The 20,653-nt window shown below is 42.1% G+C and overlaps 1 protein-coding gene across 1 annotated transcript in view; it reads right to left on the reverse strand.

The window, feature by feature from the left end:
• Positions 1–20,653, reverse strand: part of LOC307253089 (cadherin-4-like) — a 217,540-nt gene that overhangs the window by 33,463 nt on the left and 163,424 nt on the right. The window contains exons 6-7 of the mRNA XM_080030957.1: positions 3,996–4,151; positions 90–234 (exon numbers count right to left, since the gene is read on the reverse strand). Coding sequence (XP_079887083.1) covers positions 90–234; positions 3,996–4,151 — 301 coding nt within the window. The remainder of the gene's footprint in view (positions 1–89; positions 235–3,995; positions 4,152–20,653) is intronic.

Here is a 20,653-nt window from a genome sequence, read left to right on the forward strand (position 1 = left end):
CGTCCGTCCGTCCGTCCGTCCGTCCAACCATCCATCCATCCATCCATCCATCCATCCATCCATCCATCCATCCATCCATGCCTCTTTACCTGGTTTAGAGCCTTCATCCACTGAGCCGTTGTAGACCTGGTTTTTGAATTCTGGTCTGTTGTCATTCATGTCGATGACGAAGATATACAGATCGATGGGGTTCTCAATCTGGTTCCCATTCATGTCCACGGCATGGGCCCGCAACTGGAAGAAACAAAATAATATTTATTTTATAACCATTATGAGAGCAGGACGTGATTAATTAATTCATATAATATAGTTTAGAGAAAATGCTTATCAAGTATAAGTAAACATTTGGTGTTTAACAGATGAAAAGAAAAGTTTTATTTAATGACTATCCATCAGCCCGAGTGATGTATATTTTCTACATTCTACATTCATCTGTTGATCTGTTGAAAACTGAAGCAGGTATTTCTTTCAACCTTCAAGGTGACTGCTCTAAACAACACCTTTCAAGCCAAACAGAAAAAAAACACCTTTGTGTTGTTTACTGAATTTTGGCATTGAACCCTGCTCATGAATATATTGGCTGATAAAATGTCCTTATTGAATTATGCAGTACAAAAAGTTACGAAAAAGACTCCAGAACTATATTAAAGCAGGTTAGGGTGAAATTCTATTATCCTTGCAGCCTTTGCGAGCATGTACTTATCTCTTTTAAACTCGGTCCCCGTATGTTTTTTTTCCAAGAAACATCTTATTTTACTGGAAGTTGGCTCTGTTGTAGAAAGCAAGGTGACACGTTTAAGGATCACAGTGTTGGGAGGCCAAGCCAACATGGTGCCGGGTGTTGTTTGAAATGTCTTCACTTCCCATCTGACTTCATAAGCACAGTCAGCCCACGGTCGTCTCAAATTCCACTCATCTGCGCTCGGTTCAATACAAGCACCTATGAGGATTTCTCAAAAAAGTTTGAGAATTGATGTAAGATTGTGTCCAGAGACCGTTTCAACGATGGATCAAAAACCAGAGCTGAGAAAAAATCATCGTATTATCAGAGGAAATGTTAGGTTTAAATAAATGCTTGTCTTTTTTTGTATTTTATTTCCACTCAATATGTGAAGGTCACAATAACAGACTGTAGTGGCATTTCAAAATGAACTCGGCCGGTTCTCTCTACAGCCGTTTTGATACAGTTCACCATACCCGGGAATGTTTGTATCCCTGAACATGACTTATTCAGTGAGATCCCTGTCAGCTGTAAGCAAGGGGATGTTTGGTTTTATATCATACCAAGGCGAGAAAGAAAAAAAAAAGAAATTGATGTTTTCTACATCCCGCACCTAAAAACATTGGCCGGTAAATATTTCTTCTGTTCAAAATGTCATCAATCAATTTCAGGCGAAGGAGCATGCACCTTATTTGATGTTGGGAATATCGATGTAATGGAGAACGGGAGGGGAAAAAAAAGAAGTGCCAAAATTGGAAGGGTGCCTGGGGAAAATGAAAACATGTTGGCCACTGATAGGGAAGAAAGTTGAAAAATTGTAACATGAGAATATTTTCTTTCCCCCTGCATCATGTTCGGAAGGATTGGGGGGGGGGGGGGTGGATGATAGGCTACTCTTTCCATTCTAGCGTGCCTGATAGGTAAAATGCTACCTGGCCACAGCAAGAGAACGTGAGACCTAGATAAGTGAAATAGCCTCCGAGCTCGTTGTGGCAGGAATTAGAATAAGTAGGATTCTCCATCTGCCTCCTCAGCTTAGAATGGTAAGGATCCCACTCCACTGCCACCAAAGAAAACCTCTCCTCACCACCATCTGCTTACAATCTGCACAGCTCCACCCGAATAGTGTCTCTGGGGGTCTCCCTGAGGTTAATTTGACTTTACTTTTTCCCCACTGCATTCACTGTCTGATCGGTCCTGCGCCCAATATCCTGCACGCTGCCATTGCACATCGTATCTTACTGTGCTGTAGTCCCCGACCCCCTTATCTTATCTCTCTCTCTCTCTCTACCCACCCTCATCCCTCCATCCCTGCCTGCACCCACACACTAATTCAATAACAGCAGGAGTCAGAGATTACCGCTGTGTTTAAAAGAAGGCAAAATGTAATTCCGGGTCCACATTAAAGTTATTATCTCGAGAGGCAAGGGAGGGGAAAAAAACACACCGCGCGGCGGCCTCCTGATAGAGATGCAGACCAGCAGAGCCCAGAAGCTCCAAGGTTCTTTTCCTCATAAGAATGCATCTTGTTCCATGGCTGGTTTTTTGAATTTCTAGAGTGATCATTCTTTTGAAATAAAAAACAACTAGAGCTTAACTTTGTTCTGCCCTTGTATGAAATACGAGGTAAACAAAAGCAGGGACACAAAGTCAAATTCTAACTTTGTTTGTTTGTGTTACAGATTTGCAGGATGCTGTTGCTTAGTATATGTCATCCTGCCTGTCCTCAAAGTTCTTGAATTAATCCATGTTTTATACCATGCAGTGTAATTGCTTTCCTATTGCTCAAATAGCATGTAGTATGAGGGGCCTTTCAATTGAACCGTTACACCTTTCTCCCATCTGTTCACACGTACATCTTTAACCTGTCTCAGCCGGTTCCTCCCTCCAGTTTGTTTTACACAGCGGCTAACACTTTTCCTCTACAACAAACATGGAGTTGAACTTAAACAGCCTTTTGCAAGCCTCCGCCTATGTTGATAAATCACCTCATTGATTGGAGTTTCTCCTGGGTATAAATCTGCACAGCCCCCCCTCTAAAGGGTTTGCCTGCCAGCTCACAAGGACTGTAAGTCAGACAAGGTTCCCATATAAATACAGGGATAGAGGCAGGTACAAAGACAAGAAAAAAAGAAAGAAACTTAAAGTGATGAACCCGGAGTTGTTGCTCACTATATCAGAGCCTTGGGGCTGTCTTTTCACAGCAACACAAAGACTAAAGGAAAGTCTAGCTGAAGTAACACATTACTACTTTCTTAAATTTTGAATGCCAGGAGGACCAGCATGCACAGCACAAAGGTGAGAGGGGTTTTAATATTTAGTATTTTGGAGAAAAAAATTGGATTTAGGCTAGCACTACATGGATAGAACAAAGATGGCCATGCATGCTTAACTAGGCCAAGAACAGTTTTACATTGATATTGGGCTTGATACATAACATTGATTTAATTTGATTTGACATAGAGATTATAAGCAGGGGGAAAGCTAGCCTGGCTTCATCCAAAGGTCAAGGCAATATATACCAGCACGTTAAAATTAGAGGTGACATATATCAAATTAGATAACGTGTTAATTACCACCATTTTTAAGTACAGGTAGGCACCTAGCCAAGCTTACTCCCCACCTCCAAACATGTTTAGGCCTAGCTAAGCTAGTGGCTGCTGTGTGTAGCTTCATATTTACCATAAAGACATGACAGTTGTATCGTCCATCTCGTCTTACGTTTGGCAAGAAGCACTTTTGACAAAATATCAACCTATTCCTTTGACACACAGGCATGAGAATGATATTGATCTTTTGACCTCACTCAGAGAAAGAAGAAAAACAGCAGTGTATCTTAAAATATTGAATAATTCAGACATTGAATAATTTCAAAAATATTGAAAAAGAGAAACAGATGACCACCTCTTGACTAACATATATTTTTGATTAGTTGGTACCATTCACCCAGAACATCACAGCCACACAGCATTAGTAATACAACTTACTGGCAGGCAATTATAAGAAAAGACCAAAAGTCAATTGTATGATACTACTCGTTTTATCATTTTATTTAAATGTAGTACTACACTGTAGAGCTACTGATTTAGAGCCCTTTATGTTGGTGTGGAACAGAGACTTCTGTGTCAAACGGTTAACTGGCTGTATAATAACGTTAGAGGGTATAATTTCAAAGGTCATATCTGTTATGTGTGTTTGTGTGTGTGACGGAGGGAGAGAGAGGGAGAGAGAGAGAGAGCGAGAGAGAGAGACAGGGGGAAAGGCAAACACTCACATGGTAAGACGAGCGATGTTCTCGATCGAGAGGTTTGGTGACAAACATCTTTCCCACCACGGGGTCGATATTGAACACCTCATTGGGGGGTTGATCTGCTCCCACTCCAGTGATGCTGTATCTGATGGAGATGTCCTGGTCCTGGTCTGAACGGATCTGCAAAGCAACAAAGAAGAACCCTCAATCAGCTCAAAGCAACAAAGAAGAACCCTCAATCAGCTCAATCAAGTGTTTATTTAAAGTCTCATTGTGTGACACAAGTTTTTCTGTCTCTGTTCCTCTCTGGCACTGAGGAAACTAGACTAAAACACACAGTCACCATGAAGAATGTATTATGTACACCTCAATGTGCAACCTGTTTGGTGGCTTGTTTATTATTCAAGGACCAGTTTGTGATATACAGCCCTGGAGTTTTGTAATTGTGTCCTTGTACATTCTCAGAAACCTGGCATTGCATATAATTCACTTGAAACATGCAAACGCGCAGACACACAGCTGCACGCACGCACGCGCGCGCACACACACACACACACACACACACACACACACACACCCAATGCATTCAGTTTGGCAAAATTGGACAGCTTTAAAAGAGAAATTTAAAATCCAATATTTCTGGGTTGGGGGAAATTAAATAAACATATTTACTGCTAACTTTGACAGTCAGGTGCTGATTTACAACGATTTGCTGGAGCAGAGCTGATATTACAGACAGGCTGTGAGCAGAAATGAGAATTAGATAGGAAAGTGAAGCAATCTGTAATTGCTGTGCACTGTAATTGGAGAAGCAACAACAGGCAACAACATTTCTAAGAAGCAGAAATGGGCCAGAACAAAAAAAATTATAATTTAAAATCCAGGGGCGAACACAAGATGAGAATTATTTAATAACTGTCAGAGTTAGGAAACAAAATGTTTTTTAAGAAATAAGCCTACTCGCCAGGTAGACATCTAATAGGTGCATTAACCACACGGCTAGCTTTGTGATTTGGACTGAAGTGCAGTGTAATTGGGACTCATTTGGATTTTTCTTTTTCAATTTAGTGCTAAAGAGTCCAAAGCTCCCAGCATCCCACCTCTGTTCAATAACTACATGACAACTTTAACATCAGCAGCAGGTGCACTAAAATAGCTCAATCATTCACTTACTCCAGGATGCTAGAACCTACTCTATACGCACGCACGCACACACACACACACACACACACACACACACACACACACACACACACGCACAGAGGTAAGGCCTACCTTTATCTTCTAATCAATGACAATTTCCGTGGAGAGGCTGAGTGCACCACAAGAGGAGGACTGTCCAAGTATGTCTCCATCTTTCACCACTTGAGGAACCAATTTACCCACACTTTTGACACACTAGGAATTCTGTCTCGCTGGGAGGATAGCTGGAGCAACTAACAAGGACAAGGTGCGGACATACAGTATTGGACAGGTGTCATGACGACTCTTTTCTACTGGTGGAATAAAAAAAAAAAAACTGTCAACCATCGCTGACTCCGCTAATCTCACCATTTCCCTTCTGCTCCTCCTCTTCATCAGCATCCACATCAACTCCCTTTTAGAGAGATCCTGTCACCAGTGTCTCTTAATGAACAAATGTGATCAGCTAAAGACACCGACTTTGTATGAAATGCAAGCAGAGCTGTCACAACATCCCGCTAATGCTATTCGTGCATGGGCTGTATGTGTGTTTTCTTTGGGGAATAGGGGGCGGAGAACGTCAGAATGCTCTGCACATATCTCGGTGAATTACTGCTGACAGCTATGATAATTAACAAGCTGCAGGCATCGACTACTCGCACTTCAAAGAAACTCCACCCGCTAAACACCAACAAACGTACAAAATATCCAGCGATAGCAACTGGGTTGAACTCGCAAATGTACCGCCATTACCCTCCCCTTTAGGCAAAGGCAAAGAGGCTGCAGTCCATCTACCTCTCCTGTCTCGTTAGGAAATACAAGCAATTATTACACATCCGACTGCCAAACTGTCTCCCCCCCTCTCATTCACTCCTCCCCTCTCCTTGTCTCCTCTTTTTACCCAGCTCTCCCCTTCTCCTTTTGCAGCTCCTTCTCCCTCACTTCCACTCCTCCCCACTTCCTCTCATCTCTCCCCTCTCGCAGTACTGTGCCCTGATCATGCTCTCTCTCTCGCTCTCTCTCTCTCTTTCTTTGCTTCAGGTCTCCGTGGGGACAGAAGCCATGCATGCAAAATGAAATTACTTCAATCCGTTGGCCTTGGCAGTGGCGTATAAATCCTCACCAGTTAGGAAGTGATAGCTCTTCATAATTCCATTTGGGTTTTCCCCGCCCTCCTGATTTCCCACTCGTTTTTCCAACTTTTCCTGCTTGGGTGGGTGGGGGTGGTGGTGGTGGGGTAGATATTCAGCTGCATTTTTCCACAGTCATTCCAGCCAATTAGTTTCCCTCCTACAAGGTTCAAGTTAGCGTGTTTAAAACTACTGAGGGATGGCGCCAGGGTCTTTAATCCTTATCTGGTGTGGCACAATATTTGTGTATGGATGCATTGGCACACATATTTACTGTGCACACAATTGTTCCTTGCCTGGCTCATAATTACTAATTTATGCAAAACCACTAGATCAAGCACGTCATAACACGGTTATGCATTAAATGATCCGATATTGGATGTCAAGGATTTCAATCAACTATCTCTTGTTGCATGTTATCAGTATTCTCAATTCATCACAGAGCGTGTGACAGTCGGGATGTCATTTCAATAGTGAGCAGCTCTCACCTTCATTCTGCCATGAGATGGACACCAAGAGTTTATCATAACCAATAGTAATCAGAAACATCTTTTCATATTTTTAATTTCTTTGTGTTTCTTCTCTGTTCCCACAGATTGTTCCTCGATTTTCTTGACAGTGCGTGAGTGAGTGAGTGAGTGAGTGAGTGAGTGAGTGAGTGAGTGAGTGAGTGAGTGAGTGAGTGAGTGAGTGAGTGAGTGAGTGAGTGAGTGAGTGAGTGAGTGAGTGTGTGTGTGTGTGTGTGTGTGTGTGTCTGTATGTGTTGCTCTCTCTTAAGGGGGCATAGAGTGGACCAAAAGCCCTCAGTGAAGACGGATTGATAGTGAAAGTGGGGAGAGAGAGAGAGAGAGAGAGAGAGAGAGTGAGAGAGAGATAGATACAGAGAGCGAGAGAGAGAGAGAGAGAGAGAGAGAGAGAGAGAGAAAGAGAGAGAGAGAGCGAGAGAGTCATGACTGTGTCATCCGGCATCAGAAACCAGACACTGTCTAAATGACCTATTTGTCGACGGATCAAAGCAATTCCCTTCATTACTGACAAGTTGTCTGGTTCTTATAGATCTTATCAGTGAGCTTAGCTCCCCTTCTGCCAGGCAAAACTGAATCAAATGAGAAATGATCATGCTGCCGGGGCTTCTGGGAAAACAGAGAGGAGGAGATGAAGAGAGGGGAACGAGTAACACAGAAGAGCCGTTCTATCACCCCAGTTACTGGAGGTGCAGAGGCTTACATTCTCACTTAAAATGTCATTAACTCACACTTAAAAGGGTATCCAACTACTACCACTTAGATGTGTGACTGCACAGCATGTTCTAAATAAACACTGCTAGATATTTATACTAGAATATAAATATGAAATACTGAAGGAATCTTGAATGTGAAAGGGGTCACTCGTAACAATGGAACTTCTCAGCTCCCTGGAGCTTTATGGTGAGATTCAGCTCATTGTTTTGGTTTGGAGCCGACTCCACTGCTTTTAGTTCACTCTGTCTGCTCCACTAGTGTCGCTTTTGGTCACAGCAGGAACGTGACAATGAGCGCTGATGTTGCCCCCTATCTGCTGGATGTGTAAACAAGCAGCTGTCAACTTCAAAAGTCATGTCAGTTTTGCGTTCACAGCATGTGTCCCAGCATGCCCCAAAGTGGCGTCTACTTTTTAAGTGTTTAAAGTTTCAACTCAAGCAATGGTGAGTGTCTCTGCTTCGTGTGATACCAAAGCGTTCCTGAGCGTATTACCATTGCATTTGTTCGCCTCAGCATTCAAGCTTTTCCCCAGCCCACACAACTCAAACCATATATAAACATGGGATGTGGGGGGGAGGGTGGGGGGGTGTAGACGTGCACAGGCTTAGCGCTCCGTACAGAATTGACACTGACAGTGCCAGTATACTCATTATGTTTGCAGGTCTGTCCTCCTCATCAGAAGATGGAGGGGCTGTTCAAGTAATGCTACAGGCAGAAGAAAGTTTAGAACAAGGTTTAGAACCAGTCCTTGCACTGTTTTTACAAAGGAAAAACACCAAAGATAATGTAGAAGGGCGACAGAATGAGGGAAAATGTCTTTTAGTAAGGTGTAGGCCATGGCGTGCTGCCAGAACAGCCTCAATGCACCTTGGCATTGATTCTCAGATAGAGATTATGATACAATTGGCTTTGGTCAAAATCAGTTCTTCTGCATACTCAAGGCCGTATTTCACCGGCTGCCTGTCCGGTCCTTCTCCACTCCAGCACGGCATCGGAGCTGTCAGGTTTTTATTTTAGTCAGTGCGTGAGCGTCCACTAGCTCCGCAGCAGTAAGGTAAGGCGACGTGCTCCAGAGGTAGACGCAGGATGTGTGCAGAGGCTGTAAGGTTTGTTGTGGTCACCAATCGAAAAATACAGCCTGTGAGGACAAGCCGATTTCAATTTCTTTGAGATGTTCTGCTGCTGGCTTTAAGTGTGTGCACTAAGACTGCTTTACTGGCTGGGTCTCTCGAAGCACATTCAGAGTACATCACAGCAATATTCTTTTCAAACTAAAGCAAAGGCCACATGCACAGGATAAGTACATAATTCCTCTGCATTGGATCCAATGTAGAAGCATGCATTGCTTTGTTAACAGAGAACAGCCTTAAAGATAATGACTATTTTGTTTTTATATAGTCAAATCGAAAACAGGACATATATCAGATGTGGCTGACAGTGGTTTCAACATGGAAACAAAGTAACCACATGGTATTGTTAATGCCAGATAACGGTGCAAATATAAACCACAAAGACTCTTCTAGAAAAATACTATGCAAAACCACTTACAGCTTTGTGCATTGTTTCTTCCAGGCAGCTTTAAAACAATAGTAGGCTGCCTCTGTCAAGCTCTGTTTGAAAATACACCTCACGTTTTTAGATAAATGTGTCGTGGGTAATTAACACCTGACAGTATGACCATATTATGTATGTACTAGGGCCCGACCGATATTGATTTTGGAGTGCCGATGCCGATTATTTTCAGAGAAAAATTACGATTACGATCAAATCGGCCGATTAAAAAAAAAAAAATAATCCCCCAAATATATATTGAAAAAAAAAATGTTTTTGAACCCTTAAATATATATATACGTTTTACTGTTGAAAATATGTACAGGAACTTTTTCTTTATTGCAATACGCATTGTCTAAAAAACTAATATTTCTAAATTCAGACATTATGCATTTTATCTTACTGCACCCAACCCTCTGGAACTCCCTCCCCCCAAACATCAGCATCTCAGACCCAATAAACTCATTCAAAAGTCAACTCAAAACTCACCTTCTAAGGAATAATGACACCTGACTTCACTTCAAACCTTATTTAAAAAATGTCTGTATTTTGTTTTCTTTTTCTACATGTATGATTCTCTATGATGTAAAGTGTCTTTGAATGACCTCCAAAAAAGCACCATATAAATTCTATCAATTATTATTATTATTAACTGTCAAGCGATGACCAATGCCTCTGCTATTGGTTGCAGGGGGAATATTAACCCACTGTATTACAACACACCTGCTGCTGCTGTAAATAGGCTATAGCATTAATGCTATTCAATTAGGCTACCTCCAGGGCAAGCAATACATTTCACACATGATTGCTTAAAAAAAAAAAAAAAAACATGTAAAAAAAAAATGCCGATAATTCCGAAACATGCGAAAATCGGTCGGGCCCTAGTATGTACAGTTTATAGTAATTATATATATCGTTATATAAATATTGTGACACACAAAATCAGTGCAATGAAATGGAGCAACAGTGATTTCTTCTGCTTTGAGAGAAGAACATCTTTAAACTTAAAAGTATCACTATACAGGCTTAAGAGTGTCACACACAAACATAAGTAAAACAAAAACATATAGGCACACACACAAACACACAGAGGCCTGCCATGAGTGTGCCAATTAGGTCCGGCGTAGTGAGCTGCTGTTTCAGAGAATGACACTGGCTCAGTGAGCAGCAGGACAGAAGCAAAAGCCATTTCTAGACAGCAAAGTCACATCAAACCACTAAAGAGGTGAAAGCCGGGCTTTTGGTATCTTTAAAATCCAAAAAACAGGGATAGCTATACCAAACAATACATCGCAGACAGAAACAAACAGAGGGGCAACTTCCTTCAACAGCACAGTAAAGCTTAACAGACAGGCCAGGAATACAGGTATTGGCCAACAGGTTAAAATCAGCCTGGTTAACTATGTAGAGAAATATTTTTAGGTGGCATTGCATATCACACACGCACACATACACTCCATCTGTCAAATGTACTCTCTTACATTCACAACGATAAAAAGGACACTTTTAGTGTTTTGCTGTCAGTCATCAAAGTGTTGGCATTAAAAGCTTTCCTGTGGACTTTTTAGAAAACAGGATTTTGGTCAAACTTTGATGTTGAGCATTGTAAACCTTCAAAAGGTAGGACATGATTGATGTTGAGTTTCTCAGTCTGAAGTTGGGGTTTTCAATAATGCACTCACTCACTTTAACATAAAGCACAACCTGCATAACAGCTTGCATTCATTAGCTGGTCAGTCCATGCTAGCTGGAGTCTACAAGACAAAGACAAATACCTGTAGCTACAATATATGTATACGAAGTCTACATTAAGCCTAACAGTGTTTATGTGTGAGAACACATAGAACAACATCCACCCTAACCTGTATGCTGTTGGTTTGGCTGTAGGGAAGGAATTGTTGATCTATTAGTAGATCAACCACAGACTGAAATATCTCCAAAATCATTAGATGGATTGTCATGATGTATCATTCATTCAAAAGAGGCCCTCCAACTTTTTCTATCAAGTATGGGCTGACATTTGTTTCATGAAATTTGACATTATTGTCCTCCCTCTGAATGATTTATACTTTCCATCTAAAGCCATCATAAGATAAAACATTTAATTTGTCGTTTATAATGACATTTCTGCTAAACTACTAACATTCCTATCAGCTTGAGCTGTTTGTTTCCTATTATTAAGTATTAGTATGCTACCATGCTAGACTAAGAGGGTGAGCATTTCTAAATATTATACATCATCATCAGCATACACTGTAATACTATAGTATACTTTAACATCTGTATGTTAGCAAATAAAGTTGCATAGTTGGCCGGGCAGCGGGTTCTGGAAGTGTGTTACTCTATTCGGTAATCCCATTACAATTTTTTTCCTTCAACAATGTCTGCAACAATGCTCTCAGATACTGAAACGCTCATGAAGGACCACCTGTTAAAAAATGTTAGCTATGTTTTTGAGAAATCGTGTTTTATCTGTCAATTTTGCTTGGCAGTACCAAATATCATATCTACCAGCCTCACAGAGCTACTAGCATGGTGGCCTGTATCTTCAAGGACGCAGCTGGTTTAATCGCAGTTGTGTGCTCTCCTCATTCACTTCTATTATGTTTCAACATAGCCAAACTCATGATTGAATCGCTCTCTTCTTGATTTTTATTCTGGCTCATAAATGCAGCACTAAAACTACAATGGCATTTCTATCCTATAAATGCAAAATAAAGCTTACAGCCAACCCCTATATTATATGATAGATTTAATTGACATTTTAAAATTATAATCACAGGTTGAGTTTGAGGTGAGGGAAAGTCATTTTAACCACACAGGCACGGCGCATGTATGGAAAGGTTTATGTCATTGCTTTAGAAATAAAGTGAGAAATGTGGAGGATGCCATTTTCAGATTTTCAGAGGGGACTAAAAAGGACAGAGGGCTAAAAAGATGCAATTTCAGATTAATCCCAATATGTGAGTGGGTGACCGAAGGAAATGGAGAGATCGTGTACTCCTTGTGCTGTTGTATTATTTTAATGATAGGTTGAAGCGAAGCAGGTGAGATTATTTAAAGACCTTCCTCTACATTAGTGAAAAAATAATATGGAGTAATGGAAGTTAAGCAGTGAATGACTTTTCCAATTATTGCCGTGTGAAAGGAGCCCGGTCTTTAATAGTGCAGGCTTATGGCAAATTAGAGGTGTTATTCTCCCTGGAGGTAACAAAGGAATGACTCGCCCTCCTCGTTCCCCACTTCCAGGCGGGGAGAATGAAAATAAGGCAGCCATTGTGGTGGCAGACAAAGAGCTGCCGCACCCCTTGGCTTTGGGTTTAGCAGGGCTAGAGTGTGAGGGCTAACCATCACACTATTACCCCCTCTCCCTCCATCTCTGTCGTTCTCTTTCATTAGGGGATTGATTAAATTGTGAAATTGGGAGTGTGATGGATGCATGAATGACTTCTCCCCTGTCGCTCCCTACGGCTTTGACAAGGACAATATCAAGGACCTCCTGTTACTCCCTTCTCCTCCCCTCATCCCTTCATCCCCAGGAAACCCAATCTGGGTAATTAGAGTAAAGAGTGTTAGAGACTTGCAGGGGTGAGAGAAGTAGAGAGAGAGAGAGAGAGAGATAGAGAGAGAGAAAGAGAGAGAGAGAAGAATGTGACAGTGGCACAAAATCTGCTGCTATTGCACTTTTCCCCAGCCATTTACTCCACCAGCCCAAACACACACACACACACACACACACACACACACACACACACACACACACACACACACACACACACACACACACACACACACACACACACACACACACACACACACACGCACACACACACACACACACACACACACACCTTTCATACCATCTTGTCCCTCTTCTCCCACACCCTTTCATTCTTTCCATTCTTCTCACTTACTAAATCAATCAGACAGCAGTGAGGAGGAGAAATGCAGACAAGATGGAAAATGGAGGGGAGAAATAGGGAAGAGTGGGAGTATAAGAGGGAAAAGAATGCATCAGCACAATTCCATCAGCAGAGCCCTAGTGGCTGGAAACAGGAAGTTTAGAGAAGATGTCACAACATTTGATTGGACAACTGCTGGCAGGACGGATCTATACTGTGAGAGAGCGGAAAGAGTTTTTTCCCCCTTGACCAGACTAGTGACCTTTGTCCGATCCTATGCTGCTCATATATACAATTCTCTTGCATTGTCTGACGGATATACATTCCTCACAATTTACAGGGTAAAATCCTTGGGAGGTATCATGAGGTAAACAAATGTCTAAAGACCCAGATGTGAGTTAAAAGGCAAAGGAGGAAAGGTGTTCAGGTAGGTAGCAGAATCTGTGTGCACGTTTGATGTTGACTGGAAGCCTGACAAAATAAGCTGCTCCCTTGCCAAGGCTGCCCCTGCCAAGCACAGGCAGAAACTGAAGAGGGGCTGGGCCTTTCCATGCTGCCGCTGGGTGTTTTGAAAAGTTGCGCATTCACAACACAAAGACACACACGCACTCACACATACATGGTTGCACGACAGCCTCTTAGTGTGTGTCAGAATGTTTCCTAGGATGTTCTGGCTTCCACTATCCAAGCGCGGGATTCTGCTTGGCAAACTCCACCTCAGCTCGAGTCCAGCTGTCATCTTGACAAATGAACCCAGGAAGACTGAGGAGGTGTGTGTGTGTATGTGTGTGTGTGTGTGTGTGTGTGTGTGTGTGTGTGTGTGTAACCATGCATCCGTGACTGTGGATTAATTTTTTTTGTTGCTCGAACAGAAGTATGTGCATCATAAGGATGACACACAGATGGCTGATGTAAGCCAGTCAACCCTTGATTGAGACAGATCAGGAATGGATCAGAGCCAGCAGAGGTCACTTTCTTTGAACCTCTATCTAGTGCTAACAAATCTTCAGGAAAACACAGCGGAAAATTCTGCAAGTGCACCGGGCATCATGTCCACTTTGCTTTAGAGGCCGAATCCTCTTCAAAGTGGCACTCGCTACACAGCAAGCAGTACAAATCACCTTATGTAGAGAAGCCTTTCTCACGGCCTCAGATGAACCATTACCTCGTCCCCCCCTTCCATATGCAGCGATGCCAGCCGCTCTGCATGGAGCTATGCATCACTCTGGTTTTATGAACAATGTGGGATGTTAAAGCTTTTATAGAGCGTTAGGAGGAAATGTTTTTCAGCACAAGGGAGCATTTGCCAGAAATACTAATAAACGAGGTGCAATGACACACCTGAAAAGTTAAAAGGACGGGTTACAATATAGAGTCAACTTTTTATCCTGGGCTAAACTGTTTATTTTAGGAGCCGTTTCTTGAGAAGCTGTAAAGCATTCCATTGCACAGTGAGGCATTGTATCACACACACACACACACACACACACACACACACACACACACACACACACACACACACACACACACACACACACACACACACACACACACACACACACACACACACACACACACACACACACACACACACACACACACACAATGATGTGTGCTTGCTTGCTTGTACCATATTGTTGTGTCTGTCTGTGCTCCTCCGTGTCTGTTTGTGTGTGGTTAGTTTTTTTTTTACCAGCATACAGAAACACAATCACCTCATGACAGTATCCATTATACTGTGCATGAGAGCATTCTGACGGAGGCCTTTCACTGCAAATGACAAAGTAAATAGGATCAGTTTATTCTGGTGCAGGCCTCCCATTTTTGATTTCCCTCACATATTACCTCCAGGAAAGAAAGAGCCAACGATGGGAAAATGGAAAAATACAAGCACATTAAATGAGATTAGAATTTTATATCACACGACTTGAATCCAAATCGGCCTCGATTCAATTCAATCTCACGCCCAAAGACTTTTCCCCTCGCAATTACTCTTTTCTTCCATTTTCTCTCAATTACGTTGCTTTGTGTTGAATCAGATTGTATTGTGTTACGCCTGTCTCTTGGGGAAACATGCAAACATTACCGGGGAGAGGTGGGAGGAAAGTGTTACCTGATGGTACAACCGTCATGTCTCATATTTTTCTTATGCTCTGTCTGTCTGTCTGTCTGTCTCTGGCTGTGTGTATGTCTGTCCGTCTGTCTGATCTGCTTGTCTGCCTGGATGGTGTTCCATGTACCTATACATTTCTGCTCTACTGTCATTCTGTCCTTCTGTCTGTCTCACTGCCAACCTGTCTGTCAACCTGTCCTTTGCATTCAACCGACCTTGTCTCCTATCACCAACGATCACTGCCACCCTCAGCCCCCACCAGCGCACTTCATTGCTGGTCCCCACCTCCCAGAGTCCCCTTCCGAATATCTTTCTTCCAATTTCACTGCACATTATTTTTTCATGTCTTAAGAGGAATAGGGATTCTGGGCTCTCCTTCATCCTACTGATCCACAGGGTTGCCAAGGCCAACCTCCAGGGGCAGCAGACAGAGGCGGTTTGTTAAGCTGTTATTTATCTCCTTCATAAAGTCCTCCTCATCTCCTATTAAAGAGACCAGAACTGTTGCCCTTGACTCACACATAACTCTTGTGTCTTTTGGGGAGGTGATTTACTGTTTAATTTGAACACCAACGGAACCCAGGAGGGAGCACGCCCGGTGCCGCCTGATGTCATATCAGAGGGAAGAATGTGTTGGGCACGATTTCTGAACACGAGTTTGTTTATCTGTGTGTGTGTGTGTGTGTGTGTGTGTGTGTGTGTGTGCACGTGTGTGTTGGGGGCATCTGTGCTGTCTGTGTGTATGAGCGAGTGGGTGGCTGAGACAGTGTTTTGTCTGTTTGTTTTGTAACAGTAAAGCCTCAGCAGTAGCAGCTCTGGGCCTGGGCGTGCACAACAAGACCACATCTGCAAAATGTTCTCATGGAAACTAAGCAGTAGCCGAGTATGCCTGATGAACATGTTTACTGGGGACTTCACGCCACTAATTTCAAAATAATGACAAATTAAACGCCGAAAATTAGATTTCAGTCTCCCTTCCCTGAACACGGGAGAGAAAAAACAAAGGCCACATCCTGTTGACGAATACGTGAATGTGGAAACAATTTGTTTTTCTCGTCAACACCAGGAGATTGTAGGGGACTCCATTTCCTGCGGCTGATACATGTAATTACATTGATCTCACTAATTTCATTAGGGGAAAGGAAATTAAGTTCATAAGGTATTTGTAATATGCCAACACAAGACAACTGAACAGAAGAGAGAGAGGGGGGGAGGGGTCTGGCTCTTAAGAAAATACTGGATCATTGAGGAGAAACAAGAATTACAGGTAGCACGTTACAATAAGGTTACATTAATTAACTGTTAGTTAATGCTTATATAAGGCTTAATTAGCATTAACTGAGCACTACCTAACTGTTAATAAATGTTTAATAAACACTACTAACTAAGCATTAACTAAATGTTATGCTTAGTTTATGATTAACTTAGCATTGGTTAACGAAGCATTAACTAACCGTTAATAACTAAGCATTTATACTTACTTGATTCTTAATAAGCATTTACTACGCATTTACTAACCCTTAATATCATTAACTTAGCATTAACTAACAGTTAATTAATGTACCCTTATTGTAAAGTGTTACCGAATGATATAAAGAAATGGAGTTGTCAAAGAACCCATAAAGCTATTCCCTCCCTATTTCATGATTGCCCTTAACCACATCCTTGCGTGACATATTAATGTGCCCTCAGATGCTCACCTCTTCTTTTAAATACCCCGGTCTTGACCTATTAGCTCTACTAGTCCTATTGCTTTTACGGTCATATGATTCATTCATGACACGACCTGTCAAAAAAAGACAGGAGTGAGCATGTTCCTCCATGGTAAAGACTCCATTAGCAAGAATAGCAATGTAAAGCACTCTCCACTTTCTCTGGTGTTTTACTCCTGCCATCAGAACTACGCGTGGCTATCTAACCTTATTCAGGCTCTCGCAAGATAAGACACTTAAGCTATATCTACTTGCATTAATAGAACAGCAAATATCTTATATGTTATTATAAATGAAATATTAAACTGCAAACAAGACGCAGCATCTACATCCATGCTAGATGAGCTCAATTAGGCTTTTTTTAAGCACAGTTGTGCTTTTGAGCTCCATGAAGTAGAGTTAGAGACTTGTAGGCATATTGCAGATATGAAATATACATTTTGATTTGATGGTGGCACTAAAGGAAAGGGTAAGGAATGATCAAAGTTGATACAACCCATGCTGAATGGTTGCTGAACGTAACTACCAAATTGGATGTCAATCTTGCTAAAACTTTTAGAAATGTGCAATGCAAACCTGGCTTGCTCCTTGGGCTAGAGAAAAAGTTAGACCACCAAAGTCAGTAGGGTTCATCTATTTGGGAACCTGACCTAATTAGGATCAGTAAATAGAAAAGTGTGTATTTATCTAGCCAAATGATTTTCAGACTCCAAACAAGGGGTTGCTTGTGCTGGAGGAATAGTCACAGCTGGGGTTTGGAGAGGAAATGCCTCCTGAATTCTTCAGTAGGTGAAATCAAAACAAGAAGCCTCGAGTTTCAAACTAACCAAAACGTGTTACTGAGTTAAAAAAAAGAGCAAACAAAATGCTGACCGGACTGTTTGTTCTCTTTGCCCAGAGCTGGCCAAAGTCTCTCCCTTCTTTTTCCTCCCTCCTCGTACCCATACTAGAAAGCTGTTTATTGTTTCTTTCCTTTCTTCCACGGCTTCACAACGTGTATGCAGTGTGAGTCCATTGAGTGCATGTGTGTTGAAGCTGTACGCCTGCCAAGGGAAGGACCTTAACGGTGCAAAAGAACATTGCAAAGACTACAAAACAAAACAGCCCCAAACAAAATATGCTTGAGCACATATACAATGTAGCAGCGCACATCCTGTACAGTCCATGTGTTTGATAGACTTAGTGTAGACACACATTTCAATGTTTTCACAGCCTGAATTTATTTAGCCCAGAAAAAGAGTTTTGTTCACTTCAACATTCATAAAGCGTTCCATATGGGCGGCAATGTGGTTTCCTACTGACCAAGCAGCTGGATCGGACTGTGATCCTTCAATGCTCACAAGCCTGCATTTCACCCTCCTGCAGTTTTCTCTAGTGGACTAGGTTTAAAAAAAAAAAAAAAAAAAAAAGATAGAGGCCTGTTCTTTCTGGCTTAGCTTTTTCTTCTTTGTTTAGGGATAAAGCAGCAATGCGACCAAACAAACCCCCCAAACAATGAGCATATACAAAAGGCAAAAACGCGGCACATGCCTTTTGCTGATCCTTTGTTTGCTGCCTGTGTAGGACAAGTCATTTCTCCTCTGCGCCTGTGTTTATGAACGGTATGTTTGTTTGCGATTGAGCGTGCGTGCTTGTGAGCGTGTGTCTCAGCAGGACAAGAGTGGAGAAAGATGAAGGGGGCAGAGGGGAGCAGTGCAGTGCTGGTGTTGCCCGGGTTGGAGGGGTGGCAGATGCCAGAAGGCTTCATTAGAGTCGAGGGAAGAGGCCGTGAACAGCAGTTTCTCCGGGAAGTCTATCAGACCTAAACACAAACACGGACGTGCCTCTAATCCATGGTCTATAGCCCTACATTCCCTCCCTCCCTCGCTCTCTTCCCTTTCATTCTGTTGCTTTCGCTTGTTCTCAATCATACCACCCGCTACCCTTCCCAAATTCTCCAATGCAAATTCTCTAATGCAATCATTTCCTGCTCCAGCTCACTTGTACAATATGTTGCTTTTTGTTCCTTCTTTCTTTCAGTCCCCCCCCCCCCTTTATTTTTGCCTGTCTTTCTGGTGTTTTTGTTGTTGTCGTGTCTGTCAGGGAAGCGGAGCAGTCATTAATCACTGGTAAATGTACGCAGAGGAGAAAGCAGACACCTCGGGGGTGAGGGAGGGGGGTTCTCTCATTCTGTTCAGAAAACGCTTTTCTCAACTCGCTCCACGGAGAGAGACACAGAAACTGGAGCACAGGTGCAAAACATAACAACTGTCTGCAACACACATTAAATCAGACACAAGTCGGTATTTTTGAGCGCTGTTCAACACGCATTATCCTTTTTAGTCAACATATCTTCTCAAGCTACTACCAGGCAATAGATGCCGGCAGCAATCTAACGATGCAAATGACTTGGTCGATAAAAGCAAAGGATATCAAATAAACCTCTCTTTCTTCATATTAGTCAATAAAGGGCTCTACACAAAGTACCCATTTATTTGGCGTATTGCTCTTGCACCCTCTGTTTCTCCCTGCGGTATGACTGTCAATATAATGTCCTGTGATTATTGAGCGACGCAGCCACACTGTATCGGAATATCTAGCTTCTCCGTATCAAGAACAGCAGCAGGCAGACAGACGAAAACATTTCTTCCAGTAGTAATATTATCCAAAAAAACAACAGTATGGCTGAAAATTGCTGTAATTTCCCCCCATCTCTTATTCCAGCTCTCAAAATAAATTGTCTTCTCTCTAAAAATAATATCTGTGTTAGGCAAAAACACTCAAATATTACGCAGAGCTAAGGGGGTTCAGAAGTGAATCAACAACAGGATTTAAAAGACAGGAGGCTGTAGACGCCAAGATACACACATCCACCAGGAGAAGCAAATGCTTAAAGTAATATGGTATGCTTTTGGAATTCAAGAATAGTTTGACATTTTGGGAAATAAGCTAGGGAGACAAATAGCCAAGGTCAGCATAAAGACGTCATGAAGAATAAAGGGGAGGGCTAGCTTAGCTTAGGTCCTAAGGCAACAACATAAGCCTGCACCATTACAGCTTGATCCTCAACACTATATACTGTATCTGGTTTGATTAGTTATGCAAACGACTACATTTATCATCCGTTTTCATTTGTATTGCTAGTGTAGCTGTCTTTGAATGAAGCTTCATAGTGAATGGACCGAAATGACAACGGTATCCATCTTCTCGTTTCCCTCTCAGTGATAAACTGAATATGCATATTGACCCACATGTCTAACTAGTCCTACAAATGTTGGTGCTTCCTAATTTACAGGCAGTTGGCTGTATAAATAGTCAGATATAGTCAATACAGATATCTCTTTTCAACCAGTTAGCATTACCATCACCTGCATCAGCAGCTTTGATCTGCCAAAACCACATCTTTCTCACAGACACAGAGTCAGCGAAAAGTACAAGGCATTTTTGTTTTTTACTGGACACACATTTATTCATACCCCGTTCTGGCTAAACAGTTGTTTCATCAGGGTTTTGTTAATTTTTCTGCTGACGGCTGTTCTAATAGGGGGTTAAGGGAGTTGGCTGATGGTGGAGGTGGTGGTGGTGGGGCGCTTACGTTGAGTCTTTATTTACCCGAGCAGAAGAAATCGATGCTTCTCTGCCGTAGGAGAAGTGTGTGGATCAATGGAAGGTTTCAAAAAGCCTCTGTGAAAAAATCAATGTCCCTTACATTCTATTGATGGCAGTTTGGCTGCAGAAGAAAGAGAACGACAAAGAACACCTGTTTACTGTGAGAAATTACCCCCCCCCTCCCCTCACACACACACACACACACACCTTCTTTGTTTTAGCCCGTCTAGATCTTTTCCTATCCTTGTTTTAACAGTCTTGCG

The sequence above is a fragment of the Ammodytes marinus genome (genome assembly GCF_949987685.1).
Source record: "Ammodytes marinus genome assembly, chromosome: 7".
Taxonomy (NCBI): domain Eukaryota; kingdom Metazoa; phylum Chordata; class Actinopteri; order Uranoscopiformes; family Ammodytidae; genus Ammodytes; species Ammodytes marinus.